The following is a 14,926-nucleotide window of genomic DNA, read 5'->3' on the forward strand; positions in this document are numbered from 1 at the left end:
CAAAGGGATATTCCTGCCTATCAATTAAACAGCCTTAGCTCCAACATTTATACTGGGGAAAAAAAAGTGGCTTCAATACCAACCTTTTAGCACCAACTGCCATTACCTTTAGCTCAAAGTGAGAGTTTGCATTGTATTTGGTGTTCAGGCATACTTATAAAGCAGCAGTCCCCAACCTTTTTGGCAGCAGGGACCAGTTTCATGGAAGACAATGTTTCCATGGATGGTGGGTGGGGGCCAGGAGGGGTATGGTTTTGAGATGATTTAAGGGCACTACATTGAAGTTTACCTCCTGCTGTGCACTTGGTTTCTAATAGGCCCAGACCAGTACCAGTCCACAGCCCAGAGGTTGGGGACCCCTGATATAAAAGACAGACTCAGGAGTGTTATTTGCAGAGGCTCTGCTTGTACCCACACACTCACACATGCTGATGATGTCTGGGTGTCCCTAAACCATGGCTGCAAACACTGGAGGCATTGCTGTGGGAATCATGAAGGATCTTTGTCTGGAGCAATGAGGATAAGCAGTATTTTTGGTCTGTCTTGTTCCCCAGGTTGGGAAGAGGGGCCTGGTCCTGATAATATACTATAGAACCCACCCAGAAGAATTGTTGGATCTCAGGTCCATGAAGATGGGATTGGCTGTCCATTCCCTTCTTTGAACTTCCTTTGCTCTTTCACCTTCCAACAGAATCCTCTCCATCAGACCCCTCAGTGAGCACTCCAAGCTCCTACCCCGCCCTCAATGAAGTATTTGGTAGGAAGAGGAAGAAACGCACCAGCATTGAGACCAACATTCGCCTGACTCTGGAGAAAAGATTTCAAGATGTGAGTGGCTCCTCTGGGTGGGAGCACTGGGCCAACTTCCACAGGTGGTTGAGCAGGCACATAAAAGGCCCTTTGCAGAGACCCCTCAGTACCTGTGCTGGGAAGGGGTCAGAAAGCAATGACACACTTGCTCTGTAGACACCCAGGTGTTTGAGTGAAAGTCTGCCCTTTATCTCTAGTTCCAGGAACTTCTTCCCCCATTGACCCTTCTTGCCCTGACATCTATTTGGGGTGACATTGTCCCTCTCACTGGAAGATTTAAAGAATGGGATATAGCATCCCAGAAGACGGTATAGATCTATACCCAGTTGAAGAAAAGGGAGCACAGCCAGGGTATTGTATGTAAATTCTTTATTTTCTAGGTATTGTTTTGTATTTTTCAAATTATAAATGTAATAAATGCTTATTGTAAACAATTAGGAAAATACAGGTTGTAGAGAGAAAACAGTCATCATTAAATGCCATCTAAATGTATTTCCTTCTATTTCATTTTCCACATACATATAAATATTTGTAATCATATTATATAATACATTTTTTAACTTGTGGCAAAAGTATATTCTTGAACCTGTTATATGAAGCTAATAGTATCAACTATGTGCCCCCATGGAAACTGGGGGAGAGAAGAGGTATGGTCTAAACAGTTTCTTTTTTTATTTTTTTTATTTATTTTTATTTATTTTTATTGATTATGCTGTTACAGTTGTTCTATTCCCCCCTTCATTCCCCTCCACCCTACCCCCCCATCCCCACCATTACCCCCCCTTTAGTTTATGACCATGTGTCTCAAGTCCTTTAGATTCTATACTTCCCATGCTATTCTTGCCCCCCCATCTATTTTCTATCTACTGTCTATGCTACTTATTTTCTGTACCTTCTCCCCCCTTCTCCTCCTCCCACTCCCCTGTTGCTAACTCTCCTTGAGATCTTCATTTCTACGTTTCCACTCCTGATCTAGCTGTCCTTTTAGTTTGCTTTCATTTTAGGTGTGGTTGTTAATAACTGTGAGTTTGTTGTCCTTTCACTGTTCACGTTCCTTTAACTTCTTTTTCTTCGATAAGTCCCTTTAACATTTCATATAATAAGGGCTTGGTGATGATGAACTCCTTGAATTTGATCTTATCTGAGAAGCACCTTATCTGTCCTTCCATTCTAAATGAAAGTTTTGCTGGATAGAGCAATCTTGGTTGTAGGTCTTTGGATTTCATGACTTAGAATACCTCTTTCCAGCCCCTTCTTGCCTGTAAGGTCTCTTTTGAGAAATCAGCTGACAGTCTGATAGGGACTCCTTTGTAGGTGACTGTTCCCCTATCTCTTGCTGCTTCTAGGATTCTGTCCTTCATTTTAATTTTGGCTAATGCAATTATGATGTGCCTTGGTGTGTTCCTTCTTGGGTCCAACTTCTTTGGGACTCTCTGAGCTTCCTGGATTTCCTGGAAGTCTATTTCCTTTGCCAGATTGGGGAAGTTCTCTTTTATTATTTGTTCAAATAAGTTTTCCACTGGTGGCTGTGCCTTTCCCCCTTTTGGTACCCCTATAATTCGGATGTTGGAGCGTTTAAAGATGTCCTGGAGGTTCCTAAGACTCTCCTCATTTCTTTGAATTCTTGCTTCTTGACTCTTTTCTGTTTGGCCATTATTTGCTTTCTTCTGGTCCACTCCATTGATTTGAGTCCCAGTTTCCTTTTCATTGCTATTGGTGTCCTGTGCAATTCCATTCATTTCAATTAGTTTTGCCTTCATATATTTGTCTAATTTGTGGCTATAATCAACCAGTTCTGTGAGGATCCTTTTTTTTTAAATTTTATTTAGTTATTTTTCAAGTACAGTTTTTTGTCTATTTTTCCCATCCCAGCCTCCCCCGCCCCTTGCTCCCCCCCTCCCTCCCATTTCCACCCCCCCTTAGTTCTCGTCCCTGTGTCCTTCCTATTTGTTCCTCCAAATCCCTCCACCTTTTTCCCCTTAACTTCCCTTTAAACTGTGCATCTGTGAGTCTTGCTATTTCTTCATCGCTTAGATCTATTGGCTCTGGGGCTTTGAGTTCTTCTTGAGCCATTCTTGGTCTGTTCTGGCCCTTTAAGTATGAGAAGCGGTGCCTTGGACTCCCAGGTCGCTGGGTTGTGCTGCTGTATGTGGGGGCGTGGTCAGAGCGGGGAAATGGCAGCGCCCTCTACTGCTGCTAGCCACGGGGACCGCCGGACCGCCGGGCCCCAGTCCAACCGCCCACTCCCTCGCCTGTCTGCTCGCGCACAAATGGGCAACCACAGTCAACACGCAGCACCGCTTCCCCGCTGTCTCCTCCGCGGTCACTCGCCTGGTGGCTCGCTCGGTCGCTCACTAGGTCCAACCCTGCACCTGGATTCCACGTGCCTGGATTCCGTGCCTGAGTCCGTCTGACCAAGTCCTCCTGTGCAACCCCTCACCAGCCGCTGGTTTCACCCCTTACTGGTCAGGCTGAAGAATTTGTTGTTAACGGACTTCCGAAAAGTTCAATTTTCCGTGTTCTGGCTGTGTTTTCTGTTGCTAATATTTAGTTTTCTCTAATCTTGGTTGTGTGAGAAGGCATGGCACATCCACCTATGCCTCCATCTTGGCGGAAGTCTCTAAACAGTTTCTAATCAGGTTCCCTTAGGTACCAATCTCCAGAGCCTGCATCTCTACCACACAAGTCCCTAAAGAAGGTACATGTGGCCTACTTCAACCTTGCTGGCCCCAGGCCTCCAGGACTGCTGCCCCTCCAGCAGACTCTGCAGTGCATCGGGCTCAAGTGCATTTGATGCACTGCATCAAAGTGCATTTTATGGCTACATCCTTCTGGCAGCATGACAAGAGCTGGCTTTTTCTTCTGATTAGGTTTCTCAGAGCAACAAGAGTGAGGGAAGGTGTAGGAGGGAGGAAAGAGGGCTGAGATCAAAGTTTGGGTAGGAGTGGGGTCAGAACAAGAGAGTCTGAGAATCCACAGTCTCAATGGATTCATATATTTTAGCTTTATCATTTCCTATTTTGAGGTAGGACAGGAAGCAATGCTGCAAGAGAAATATACTGGATTATGGGGAAAGAACATAGAGGAGAACATGGGTTCTGGAGATTCTTCTTGTCCCCACATAACTCACCAATGAATTCTTCTTTTCAGAACTTCTCTTGAAGAAAGGAGTAAGAGAAGAGAACCTGTGTCAAGCCCTGGGTTTGGCAGTTTACACACATTTTCTTATTTAATCCTCGCAATAATCTTTCATCATAGGCATTATTATTCTCATTTCTTAATGATAAGACTGAGGCTCAGAGAGGTTAAGAAAATTTCTTAAGGACACACAGTAAGTGATAAGCTAGTATTCCATCCTAGGTTTGATTCTAAAGCTTTTTTGATCATCTATTTTTCTATCCTGCTTCCTTGGAACATCTGTCCCCCACTACCAATTCTTGACCCTATTTCTTTCTTCTTCTGACCACCTTCGCTCACTTCTGTCTTTGTAGAACCCCAAACCTAGCTCAGAGGAAATATCCATAATTGCAGAGCAGTTGTCCATGGAGAAGGAGGTGGTAAGGGTCTGGTTCTGCAACCGACGCCAAAAGGAGAAGCGAATCAACTGTCCTGTTACTGCACCCATTAAATCTCCCATCTATACTTCCCGTCTGGTGAGTGGCCAGGAAACAAGGTGCCTGCCAAACACAGGGGGAGGTGATGCCTGGAGGGTAAAAGGTCTTCTCCATCCTGGGGAAGGTGGAGGTTTGGGGTTGATGAGTGCATGAAGTAAATAAATCAACAAATAGATGATTTATATTAAATATCTAATATAAAGAATAAAGAAATGTAAGGAGATAGAAAGTTATAGTGGGCAGATTTTTTTAATAGGTAAGAAAGGACCTATTAAAATGACATTTGACCTATAAGGACCTATAGGTGACATAGGTCCTATACTTGATCAGAGATCTAAGTATAGATAGAGAAATATCTCAAGGAAAGGGTGTTCTAAGAAAGGGACCAGTAAATGAGACCACCTGGCATGTTAAAGGAACAGCAAGAATGCCAGATGTCTCAACATCAAGGAGTAAGGTGAGAAGTAGGAGATGAAGTGAGAAAAATAATAGGAAGCAGACTATCTAAGGTGTTGGAGGTCATTGAAAGGACCCCGGGTTTAGTCTGTGTGAAATAAGCAACTAGAGGGCTCTGAGCACAGAGCCCAAGCTGGCTGACATGAGTTGCTGTGCAGTATATGATCTGTGTGGAGACAGGAGACTGGCTAGGAGAATTACAGTAATCAGGCTAAGTGGTGGAAGCTTAGGCTAGGGTGGTGAGAAGTGGTTGGATTCTGAATATACTTCAACTGTGGAGCCAACAAGATATGCTTACAGCTCAGATATAGAGTATGAGAAATAAGGTAAAGATGACATCAAGGGTTTTGGCCTTGGCAACTGGTTGGAAGATGCTGCCTTTTTTTTTTTTTTTTTTTTTGAGATGATAAAGACCAAGGAGGAACAGTTTTGAAAGGAAAAACTAAGAATTTAGAGTTGTCATATTAAATTGGACATGGCTCCTAGACATCCAAAAGGAAGTGTCAGGTAGAAGTTATACCTGTAATTATGGTGGTCAGGGAAGAAGTCAGGGCTGGTAATAACATGGACTTCAAGCAGACTTCAAGAACAGAAAATATCTTCTCTATCCTGGAGAGAGATGATGCCTAGAGGGTGGGTGTGGGAATGTTGTTCTCCACCCTTGGGGATGGTGACGGTTTAAGGTTAAGGGAACCAAGAATAATGGTGATGTCTTTAAGTCTTTTAGCACTAAGCATAAACAAAATTCAGCCTCGTCCAGGGAGGGACATAGTTTTTTTCATAAAACTACGCCATTGTTCATTCTTTCACCAAACATTTATTGACTATCTACTACATATTGTTTTTTGTGCAGAGTCCTGAGATACACAAATAAGTATTATTTGTCCCCTCTCCCAGGGGACCTCATTGTATAGCAAGGGAGATAGACAAATAAAGAAATGATAAACAACATGATAACTTCTTTAGGAGAACTTCTTAGTCACAGCTAACAGAGCCTTGGGAAGTAATGGTTAGAAAGTCTTCACCAAGGAAATAAATAATAATTGTGCTAAGTGTAAAAGGCAAAAATAGTGAAGAAGCAAATAAGTGGGGAGGAGGAGTTTTCACAGGAGGGAAGTATGAGAATAATGGTACAGATCAGGCAGTATTCACAGAACTGCTGGTGGTTCCATGTGGAGGAATGTGGAAAGAAGAGGATGGATAAATCAGCAAGGACCAGACTGAAGGGACTGTGTGCAATACTAAAAAATGTCAAGGCTTGGAGGAGTAATTGAAAAGTTTTTAAGCAGGGCACCAGCATGATCATATTTGCCTTTTAGAATGATCATTATGAACTTCAGTATAAATAAGGTAGTTTGATAGCATGGGTGAATAATAAGGATTTGATTGTAATTATCCAGTAGAGAAATGAGGGCTGAAGCAAACCCAGGTGGTAAGAATGAGGGGGATGGAAAAGATTCAGGACATAAATAGAAGGTAGAATTTTTAGATGTTGGCTAATAACTGAAAATTGGGTGGTGATATGGAGAGTGATGAAGGAAAGAAAACACTTGGAGATGATTCTCATAATTCAGAGTTGGCTGATGGGGTAGATGATGATGCCATGGATGGAACAAGTAAACACAGGGGAGGAGCTAGTTTGGGAACTGGAAAAAGTGATATTTCGGCTCTTTCCATTATTATGATGTTCAGTGAGGCCTGTGGGACACCCAAGTGGCAATGTCCATAGTCACTTAGGATTATAGGTCTGGAGGGTAGGAGAAAAGGCTGGGATAGAGATACGGATCAAGGAGTTATAAACATATACTTGAAGTTGAAATACTGAGTGAAGAGGAGCTCACCTATGGTGTTTGTACAGAGGAAGCAAAAAGGAAAGTACAGGTCTCAATCCTGTAGAACACTAGCATTTGAGAGATTGGCAAAAGAAGAGTATCAGGGGAAGAAACTGAGAAAGAGATGCAGAAAAGATAAGAAATTTCAATGAAATAGATGTAAGGGGTAAAATGGGTGTGAGGAACTTTACAGGAGTGCTATAGGAACACAGATGAAAAACCCAAATTGGGTCTGAGAGGGCTGATACCTTATTTTATATGAAGAACACATCAGAAGTTATCATGAAAATTGGTATTCAGGGCAGAACGAATGGTCTGTGAGAAAACATGGAATTCTAAAACAACATGATGCTTTTGGAGAATCACACCAATTCAGTCTGGCTAGAGTTGGGTTTGGAAAAAAGACAGAGAGAGTGATGAGGGCCAGATCATGAAGGGCCTTGATACCAAAATACTCTATAAACAATGATAATCAGTTAAAATTTTAAGTTGGAGGCAATGCAATATTCATTCATTTATTCATTCATTCATTATTCCTTTCTTAAATATTTCTTTTTTTTTACAGATTTTATTTATTTACTTTTAGAGAGAGGGGAAAGGAAGGAAAAAGAGAAGGAGAGAAACATTAATGTGTGATTGCCTCTCACATGCCCCCTACTGTGGACCTGGTCTGCAATCCGGGCATGTGCCCTAGACTGGGAATCGAACTGGCAACCCCTTGGTTCACAGGTCTGCACTCAATCCACTGAGCTATGCCAGCCAGGGCTTTAAATATTCTTAAGCACCAACCATATGTTTGATAGTGGGATAGAGTGGAGCACAGGACACCTGTGATCCTCACTTACAGTCCAGCAGGGAAAACAGACATAAACAAATGTTATTTGTGCTGAAGCCTTCAGAGAAGATGTATGGGTATTGCAGGGACCAAATTTTGTCCAGAGTGTCAGACCTTCTCTGAAGAATGATGCTGAAACTGACTGCAGAAGAATGAATAGACATTAATGGGGAAAAGGTCTGAGTTGGGAAGAAAAGGAGGAGAGAGAATAGGGGAAAACATTGTAGGCAGAGGAAACAGTGTGCACTAAAGCCCTGAGGCTGGTGTGGTGGGGAGAGGAAGCACAGAAGGCTTGAATGGGCTGGAACCCAGGGAGTGAGAGGAAGTGTGAGGAAGGAGGTTGGAGTGGGAGGTAGGGATTATGTAGGGTATTGGGGGAAATTGGACCATGTCTCAAGAACATTGGAATCTTTAGATTTGGTGCTTTATTTACAGTAGATGGGAAATAGGCTTTTGCTTTGGTTTAATTCCAACCAAGGACACCAACATGGACTCATTCTCATCACTTATTCAACACATATTTGCTGAGCACCTGCAAAGTTCCAGGCACCATAGTAGACACTAAGGGTGTAACAGTGAACCATACTGGTATCCTCCTGCCCTCATGAAGTTCACAGCCTAGTGGTGAGGGGGAGACATTGTACAAATAATTAATACTTATGCTGTTATGAAAAAAGCAGATAAAGAAAATGTTCTGACCCTGTCTTTTCCTCAGGTGTCATTGGGACAGTCTCCTTGGGAATAGGCCATAGCTTTTTTCTGCTTCTGATATGAAATGATCATCAAAGTATACCATTCAGCAGGAAAAAAAAGCAAATGGTGCAGACCAGTGTGGGCAGAATGCTACCATTAATATAAAAATTAAAAAGGGGGAGCCATATGTATGTCTGCTTGCATATGCATAATCTGTCTCCAGAAGGAAACCTCTTAGAAGCTGGTCACAGTGACTAAATACATTATTTAATTAAAAACAACAAATTTATTGGATGTGGTAGCAGGAAGTGGAAGAGAAGAAAAGGGGGAAAGATTATTGATAACATCTCTTACCATGCTTACCACAGGAAGTGACTATGTGTTGCACCTTGCTGGGATGGGATGTTACAAATTGGGGAGGGAAGGAATATCAAATCACACCCCCCTGAGCAGAGACTTCCTCTCAATGTCTTTAAAACAGCATTCATCAGCTGTGGCTGATATGACTCAGTTGATTAGAATGTGGTACCCAGAGGGGAGGTGGGAAGGGATAATGGGGGAAAGGTGGGAAGGGTTTTCAGGAACAGGTGTAAAGGACACATGGACAAAACCAAGGGTGGGGGGAAGTGGGATCAGAGGTGAGAGGTGGTGGTGGCTTGGGTGGGGTGAGGGGTGGGGGGAAAATGGAGACAACTGTACTTGAACAACAATTAAAAAAAAAAGAATCTCTCCATGAATTCATCATCTGTGACTTGTGTAACTCAGTTAGTTGGAGTGTTTTCACAAGTTTGATTCTGGTCAGGGCACAAAAGGGTTGCAGGCTCCATCCCCAGTGGCAGGGGGCAGGGGAGTACAAGAGGCAACCAACCAATTAATGCTTCTCTCTCACATTAATATCTCTCTCTCTCTCTCTCTTTCTCATTCTTTCTTCCTCACTCTCTCTAAAGAATCAATTAGAAAAAAAACCAATATGCTGTGAAAAACATATCTTCACATGAGAATAAAAAATAATTTCACCAGAGCTTCCCCTGTCAGCATGAGAAGAATGAGGGGAGAAAATGTATGAAGATCTCAGTTCAAATGAAAATGTGAACAGGTTCTACAGACAAGGCAGCTAACAGCTTCTTTCAGGAAGGAAGGGAACTGACATCGAACAGGTCTGGCATACTTTGCCAGGTATTGAGTTGGAAACTCTATGAACATTTTATCATTAAATTTTAATTAAAATAACCTATAAGGGAAGTATTAGTACTATTTTACAGATGAGAAAGCCAAATCTCAATGGGATTAGGTAACTTGCCCAAAGTCACACTGATGGTAGGTAGTGGAGCCAGGTCTTACCCAAATTTGTTGGGCTCCAAAGTCCATTCTGTATATATCATCTTTTTCTACATTCTAGGGTAGTAATACTGAGGGGGAGATTCCTGAACTTTGTGGGAGATTAAACTAAATTATCTTAGGTCCCTTTCAAATCTTAGACTTGATGGTGTTGTGAGGGCTCCAGGGCAAAATAAAATATTCAGAAACCAAAGTTCAGCTCCCCCAGTTATCTCTGGAGAGCTGATGGTCCACTTATGCATGAGGCTAGGAAGCCTAAGACAGGGCTGTTAGGACTGGTACTCTGCTGCCCTGAGAAAAAGCAGAACCTTTTTTTACCAAGGAAGCAGTAAAGACTGAAAAATGATGTCTGCCACAGCAGATTCCAAAGGGGCATGCTCCTTTCATTGTTAGAGCACTCAAGCACAGCTTTGACCTGGCAGTTCCAAAGAAATCTTGCCAGGGGATATGTGGGGGCAACTTTGCCCTCAAGTCCCCCTGTCCACCATGGATGAAAGTAACACTACCAAGACATGGTCTGCTTGGGGAGGAGAGGTAGCCAGTTTCTCAGAGAAAAAAGGCCAGGAGCCCCTTCCTCTAGGGGCTTTTATTGGGTTGTAATACACAGGAATACAGGGAGGCAAGGATCAAACAGTAGATAACATTTCAAAGAAATATGATGGCTTAGTCTGAGTCAGTGTCTGTCAGGAAAGGGGGTTGCAGAAACTTTAGGAGACATACTCATTTCCTGCTCAGACCCTTAACATATGAATGAAAGCACTCGTAGCAAAGCAGGTTTCACAAGACTTTTAGGAATTCTTTCTTATGCCAGATTTACCCCAGATACTGCTCTAGCAAGGCATGGAGCTACACCGCCTCCCCAGCACAGGTTTTCAGGCTTCAGTGGATTAGAGCCAGGAAGTGCTTCTCCCAGAGGACATGGGGACTCGGGCTATGTCAGAATAGTGGGGGGAGGGGCAAGGGTCCATTGCTCCCTCTTTGTCCCAGCCCCCTGAGTCCTTCCATAATGGCCTCCCAAGTGATTGTGTCTGGCTTAGGTTGCCCCTCTTCTGAGAAGTCTTACCTATCATCGACCATTGACCATGCTTTGGGGGCAGAGGGAGGAAGCAGAGGCAGTGTTTGCTACCAGAGATAAGTTTTGTCTCTTTGTGGCTTGCATTTGGAGGTCACTAACTCATCCTTAGCCATGGGGGGGTAGTTACAATTCCTGAAACCAGGCAGAGTGGTTCCCAACAGGGATACACAGCAGGGTGGGCAGGTCTGAGTGTCAGCAGCAGAGAGCTGTGGGAGCAGGATAGAGCTGGAGCTGGATGTTGTATGTGGTCCAGAGGCCTTTCTATGAAATGGGACAGGATGTAGGTTTGGACTAGAAATTGTCAAGGAAGCTAAGATATTATCTCTGCAGAGATGGGACCCAGCATCCTGGGAGAAGTATTAAAGGTTGGAGAATGAGGTGGAAATGGATATTTATAAGCTTTTGTTGCCTTTCAGGTCCCTCCCTCTGGGTCTCTGGGCCCCCTCTCCATCCCTCCTGTCCATAGCACCATGCCTGGAACAGGTGAGCTTTAAAATGAAGTTTCTGAATTAAACAAGAATTTCTTTAAATAATGGGATGTTAGAACAGAAAATAATGGTTCTAAATGTATTTCAAAAGATGTTAAAGTCTGCTTTGAGAAAAAGGGTTCCATGATCAAGTAAGTTGAGGAAATACTGAGTAAGCAAAGTTTAAATAAGTGTTTATGTTTTGTTTTGTTTTGATTATAGCACTTCTCAGCACTCAAGTACATTACACATTCCTAAAGAAGCTGTATGAAAGGCTAACAGAAGGGAGGGTTTTCCAAACCAATTTTCTACAGAACTCTGCTTTTCAAAAAGTACTATAGCATTTCAAAAAGCTAAATAGGATGACCATATGTCTGGATGGGCCTAGAATAATCCTAGTGTCAGCCTCTTGTCCTGACATAATTATCAATAGCACTCCTTTTCACTCTTCAAAATATCTTACTTTCAATGGTAAAATATATGTCATCTTATCCATGTAATGTTCCGAGGACTCAAATACAAGAGCTCAGTTTAATCTAAATCTGCCATTTTACAGAGGACAAAAATGAGTTTCAGGGAAAGGAAGCCAATCACCACAGGCCACAGAGCTGCTGGGACCTAGACTTGGGTCTCCTCATTTCTTGTTGTGCTCTTTCTAGAAAACCATATACGTTTTGTTTGCGGAGAGGAGAACACTATGGAGGGTGGCAATCTTTAATTGCACTCTCAGACTCTCTTTTCTTCCCTATGTACTTTTATTTCATTCCCATACTCTTCCAACCTGAGGTTTCTTGTTCATTTTCCTATCCTGCCTCTTGGTCTGGGGCGGCATATGCTCAGCCCAGGGTGTGTCCTACAATAGGATGATCTGGGCACCAGTTCTTCTTCTGTTTGACAAGTCTCAGACTTGCAGAACCAGCCATATACCTCTTCAGAGCCTGGTCTGAGGAGAACATTCATGATGAAAAACCCTCTGGATCTAGGTGCTAATGCTAATATGACAGGAGCTGGACAGATAGGTGGGAATAGGGAGAGGGTGAGATTCCTTTGGGGATAGATGTTTTGAAGGGCCATGCCACAAGGTCCAAGCAAGACCCAGCTACATTACTTTCCCCTTGTTTTTGCCTCTCCTTATCCTCAGTAACATCACCCTGTTCCCCTGGGAACAACAGCAGGCCTTCGTCTCCTAGCTCAGGACTTCATGCAAGCAGCCCCACTGCACCTCAAAATAACTCCAAAGCAACAGTGAACTCCTCCACTTTTAACTCTTCAGGGTAAGATGGAAGGGGAGAGAACAGTAACAACCCAGTAGGGCCAAGGGACATGTGAAAACCTAAGTCAAAACTTTGGGAAAGAAAGCTGTCACTGGGTTGGAAAAAGGGAATGGGGTGGCCGGGAGGGGACAGAGTGGAGAGCCAAACTGAACTTTATCCCTGGGGAGTTGGACTTAGAAGAGAAGCTTCAGCCAGTGAGCATTCCTGCAAGGAGCTCATGTCAATAAAGCCAAAATGTCCGTCCTCACTGGGAAGGTGGAAATTTCCAAACATCAAGTCCTTCACTGGACTTAGGAGTTCTCCACATAATGCCAGTAATCCTGTTCTGAGGACACTGTAATGTGGATTTGAGCTTTGAACATGGCTGGCGCAGTGAGAGAGGGAAGTTAGGATACTGTTAGGGGAAAGTAGCCTCTTAGGTCAAAGAATCTACTAAAAAATATTTTCTTAGCTGATGCCTTGAGAGATTCTTCCCTGATTCAGAACAAAAGAGAGATTTGAAAGTTAGGTGATAGGTTAAAGATCTGAGCTTGTCAGAAGAGATAAATCTACTTGTCTAAACTGAGGTAGTTCAGCAAGGCAGCCAGTTTTTGTTGGCCATTGTTGCATGGCACCAAAAGTTGGAGCTCCTCAGCTACCTCTGAGAGAGAAAGAGAAAGAGAGACAGAGAGAGAGAGAACCATGTAATGTACATTTTAAATATTGTTTTGAGATATAACTCATATACCATAAAATGTATCATTTTAAAGTGTACAATTCAGTAGTCTTTAATATATTCACAAGGTCATACAACTATCATTATTATCTAATTCCAGAACATTTTTACTATCCCAGAAAGAAACCCTGTACCTATTAGTGGTCACTATCCATTCCCATCTTCCCTCATCACACTAACAGCTTACAATTGACTTTTTTTTCTCCCTTCCAGATCTTGGTACCGATGGAATCATCCCACCTACCTCCACTAAGACCAAAAAGTTTCTCCTATTCCACCTGGCCCTGTATTCCCCATTGGAAGGAAGGGAGTCATCCCTTCTCTGTATGGACAGATTACTCTCAGAAGAGCAGAGGAGAATCCCCACTATCACTGAACCTAAACTCTTGCCTTCTTAATGAGCAAGGGCCTCCAGAGATTTAAACTGTGATTGAACCATGTGTTGACTTCTAGTGTTGTTGAAATATATACCAATGCTAAAATTTGAACTTCCTTGCCTGTGCCCCACCTCCATCCTCTAGTTCTAAATATTTCGAACAGCATCACTGTGGCAGTGGTGTTTCAGAAAAAGGACATCTTGCCATTATTCTCCAACCCATTCTGGGGACAGCCATTTGCCTGGTGTGCCAAACAATCAAAAAGAGAAATAATGGTTTTAACTCTGACTTTAGCCATAGTCTCTGAACTACTTCTAAAATATGTGAAAAAAATTGAATTTGATGCCTCTACCAAAGCCTTGATGTTTTCCCTGTTCAGCAAAGTTTTCTGACTGAAACTTCTTTCACCCAGTTTTCTCTTCCATGCTGCCCCCTTTTCTAGAACCAATTCCATTCATGATTTTGTTCTCCAAGTTCCCTCCTCTTTACAGAAGTCTGAGTCCCTCAGTCTCCTGGGCATATTTCTGTACCTACACCTGTCTGTTACACCTGTCACAGAGTTAAGGAGCACTTGTTCATTCTCACCTTCTCTGTGTTTTTCCTTATCTTATTCTCTCTCCCTTATCCTGACTATAGAAGGAAGGACACAAAAACAAACATGCAACAATTACTCTGGCAAAATACCTATATACAGCCCTTTTGTCGTTTTGCACTTTCTTCTTCTTAATGTGGAATTTTCCAGCAAAATGTTTAACTCAGGTGTGAATTTTCAACATGTCTGTAATATTTTATCTTCTTTAAAAAAAAAGAAGAGAAATGAAAAATACCAAAGTGTGAAATACTATGCTAACTCCCACAAGAGTTCCCATATGGGCTAGGAATCCTTTTTAACTTCCTGGAAATGTTATTTTAAGTCTCCTTTGTGAGCTAGTATGTTGAAATGTAACATAAAGCCATTCTAGAAATGGTAACTTAAAGAAAAACTGCATATCCAAAGAAATGTTGAGATTCAAAGGAATCTCACTGTTCCTAAATAAATTTGAATAGTGATAATATACACTATTCCACTACTGATAAGAAGATGTTTAGATGATTGTTCTGTGTCTTTTGTTGTGGGATGATGTGAGTGCATATGACAAAGTGGTACAGTAAAAATGTTTCAAATGAAGTGTATTACTCTAACATACATTAATGCATGGCTGTAAAGAGTTCAGAGGTTTGGTTTTTTGGTGGTTTTTTTTTTTTTTTTTTTTTTTACAGAACTGCCTTGAAGGCAGAGAAGAGATTGGTTTCCTCATTTTGTAAGTGAGAATGGTAACTGAGTAAGGTCAAGTCATTTGAAAACTTAAACTGAGACTAATAGTTCATATCTCTGATACCCTGAAGGTCAATTATTCATAATTCAAATGGAATGCAATATATATTTAAGACAAATAATAA

At 42.3% G+C, this 14,926-nt stretch overlaps 1 protein-coding gene across 3 annotated transcripts in view; it reads left to right on the forward strand.

The window, feature by feature from the left end:
• The window catches only part of POU2F3 (POU class 2 homeobox 3), a 57,188-nt gene extending 42,479 nt beyond the window's left edge, over nucleotides 1-14,709 (forward strand). For 2 of the 3 annotated variants that reach the window (XM_037167972.2, XM_037167974.2), the window contains 4 exons: nucleotides 692-828; nucleotides 4,302-4,463; nucleotides 11,070-11,136; nucleotides 13,323-14,709. In XM_037167972.2, the coding sequence (XP_037023867.2) occupies nucleotides 692-828; nucleotides 4,302-4,463; nucleotides 11,070-11,136; nucleotides 13,323-13,507 (551 nt within the window). In that variant the 3' untranslated portion in view covers nucleotides 13,508-14,709. Of the gene's footprint in view, nucleotides 1-691; nucleotides 829-4,301; nucleotides 4,464-11,069; nucleotides 11,137-12,261; nucleotides 12,395-13,322 lie in introns of all 3 variants that reach the window. The other variant, XM_037167973.2, reaches the window with a different exon arrangement.
• Nucleotides 14,710-14,926: the final 217 nt, after the last annotated feature.

This window comes from Artibeus jamaicensis, unplaced genomic scaffold (genome assembly GCF_021234435.1).
Source record: "Artibeus jamaicensis isolate MK-2021 breed Jamaican fruit bat unplaced genomic scaffold, CSHL_Jam_final contig_196, whole genome shotgun sequence".
NCBI classification, from domain to species: domain Eukaryota; kingdom Metazoa; phylum Chordata; class Mammalia; order Chiroptera; family Phyllostomidae; genus Artibeus; species Artibeus jamaicensis.